This window comes from Camelus dromedarius, chromosome 34 (assembly GCF_036321535.1).
Source record: "Camelus dromedarius isolate mCamDro1 chromosome 34, mCamDro1.pat, whole genome shotgun sequence".
NCBI lineage: Eukaryota > Metazoa > Chordata > Mammalia > Artiodactyla > Camelidae > Camelus > Camelus dromedarius.
In genome coordinates this window covers 13,340,143-13,341,980 of record NC_087469.1, presented here as the reverse complement: position 1 = coordinate 13,341,980, position 1,838 = coordinate 13,340,143, and the positions used below count along the sequence as shown (strand labels likewise).

The window sequence follows — 1,838 nt, the reverse complement described above, 5'->3', positions numbered from 1 at the left end:
CCTGGCATCTGAAATGTAACTGGATTTCTTTATATCAGATCCAAATACATGATATTCATCAAAACATAGACTAAAAAATGATAGAAATTAATGGAACAAATTTAACAGACGACAGATTTTTTGGCAAATTGGAGAACACTCTGTAAACTGAAGAGAAGTTCCTGGAAGAAGTAAGCATTTATGCTGTAATCCTTACAATACAGAGGCAGCATTAGTACAAAGTGAAGACCCTTTTATTCATGCCCTAGCTCCGCAACTTTCTCTCTCTGTGATGCTGTCCAAGTGTCTTAATCTCTCAGTGCCTTAATATCTATCTCAGTACATTGAGATAATAATATCTACTGCATAGGATAATTAAAATAACATATGCCAGTATTTGTAAAGTGCATAGAATAGTGACTAGTACATGGTGAGCACCATAAAAGATTTTGTTGAATACAAATTTTTATATATGTACACAGATTAACCACACCAGAATCTATTCAACCTCACCTACTTGTTCCAAATCCCACTTAGCAGTCACACCGACTCTAAGAGACTGGCTGCCCCGGGTAAGTACAAGACAAAGTTGTAAGGACAAATAATGATGAAAAAGCTTACGCCCCACAGGCATGTACCCCTTGGATTAGGGCTTTTCTCAGAGCCACCTTCACGTCCTTGTTTCTCAAGCTGTAGATCAAAGGATTCAGGGAAGGGGTGACAATACTGTTCAACACCGGAACCACAGAGCCCAGCCTCGGGCTGGAGGCGGGCCAGAGATAAATGAGGACCACCGGCCCGTAGAAGAGCAGGACAGAAGCCAGGTGGGCGCTGCAGGCTGAGAAGGCTTTGCGCCTGCCCTGTGAGGAGCTGATTTTCAGTACAGCAACCACAATGCGAGCGTAGGAAGTGAGGATAAGGAGGAAACACACGAGGGCCACGACACCTACGTTGGTGAAGCTCACCGTCTGCGCTAGAGAGGTGTCTGCACAGGCCAGGGGCAGCACCACCGGGATATCACAGAAGAAACTGTCCACCTCGTTGGGGCCGCAGTAGGGCAACTTAAAGATGAGGAAAGCGAGGGCAGATGCATGCACACAGCTCCCCATCCAGGTGCCTAGAGTCAGGATGGCGCACACCCTGTAGTTCATGATGACTGTGTACCGCAGGGGGTGACAGATGGCAGCAAAGCGGTCGTAGGCCATCGCGGTGTAGAGGAAACACTCAGTGCAACCCAGGAAGTGGTAAAAGAAGAGCTGGGAGGCACAGCCCTGGAAGGAGATGGTCCTGCTTTGCCCCATTAGGTAGAGCATCATCTTGGGGGAACTCACTGAAGGGAAAAATATGTCAAACACTGACAGGTTTCCCAGGAAGAAGTACATGGGGGTGTGGAGGGTGGCGGAAGTGAGGACGGCCAGAAGAATGAGCAGGTTCCCCAGGAGACTGAGCAAGTAGAAGGCAAGAAACAAGACAAAGAGCACATTTTCCAGCCCGTTTGTGTGAGGGATTCCTGTGAGGACGAACTCAGTTACTGGAGTGTGATTCCTCATCTTCACGTCTAGTCCCACCTGGAAGATCAAATAACAGCCTCGCTGAGAGGAGCTTTTCCCAAAACACTAATGACTTCATAGCACCCACTGGAGAGTGATAATATCTGTACACTGCAAAGAAGTTCTAAATGGAAGTCAGTCCAGTTGTCATGGATTAATGTGCAACATTAAGTCATTTATTTGTCATCTGATTCCCCAGAAGAACAAGAGAGAACATGAGAGGCAGGACAGGACAGAGGGCAGAGAATGAAACCTACACTTGGATACACCTGAGTTTAAAAGCTGAGTCTGCTTCCCACTGTGACCTTG

The 1,838-nt window shown here is 46.8% G+C and overlaps 1 protein-coding gene across 1 annotated transcript; it reads right to left on the bottom strand.

The window, feature by feature from the left end:
• Positions 1-473: 473 nt before the first annotated feature.
• Positions 474-1,529, bottom strand: LOC105094525 (putative olfactory receptor 10D4). Its single transcript, XM_010986576.3, has one exon. The coding sequence runs from the start codon at positions 1,527-1,529 to the stop codon at positions 597-599; it is 933 nt and encodes a 310-aa protein (XP_010984878.2). The 3' UTR covers positions 474-596.
• Between the last annotated feature and the right edge of the window lie 309 nt (positions 1,530-1,838).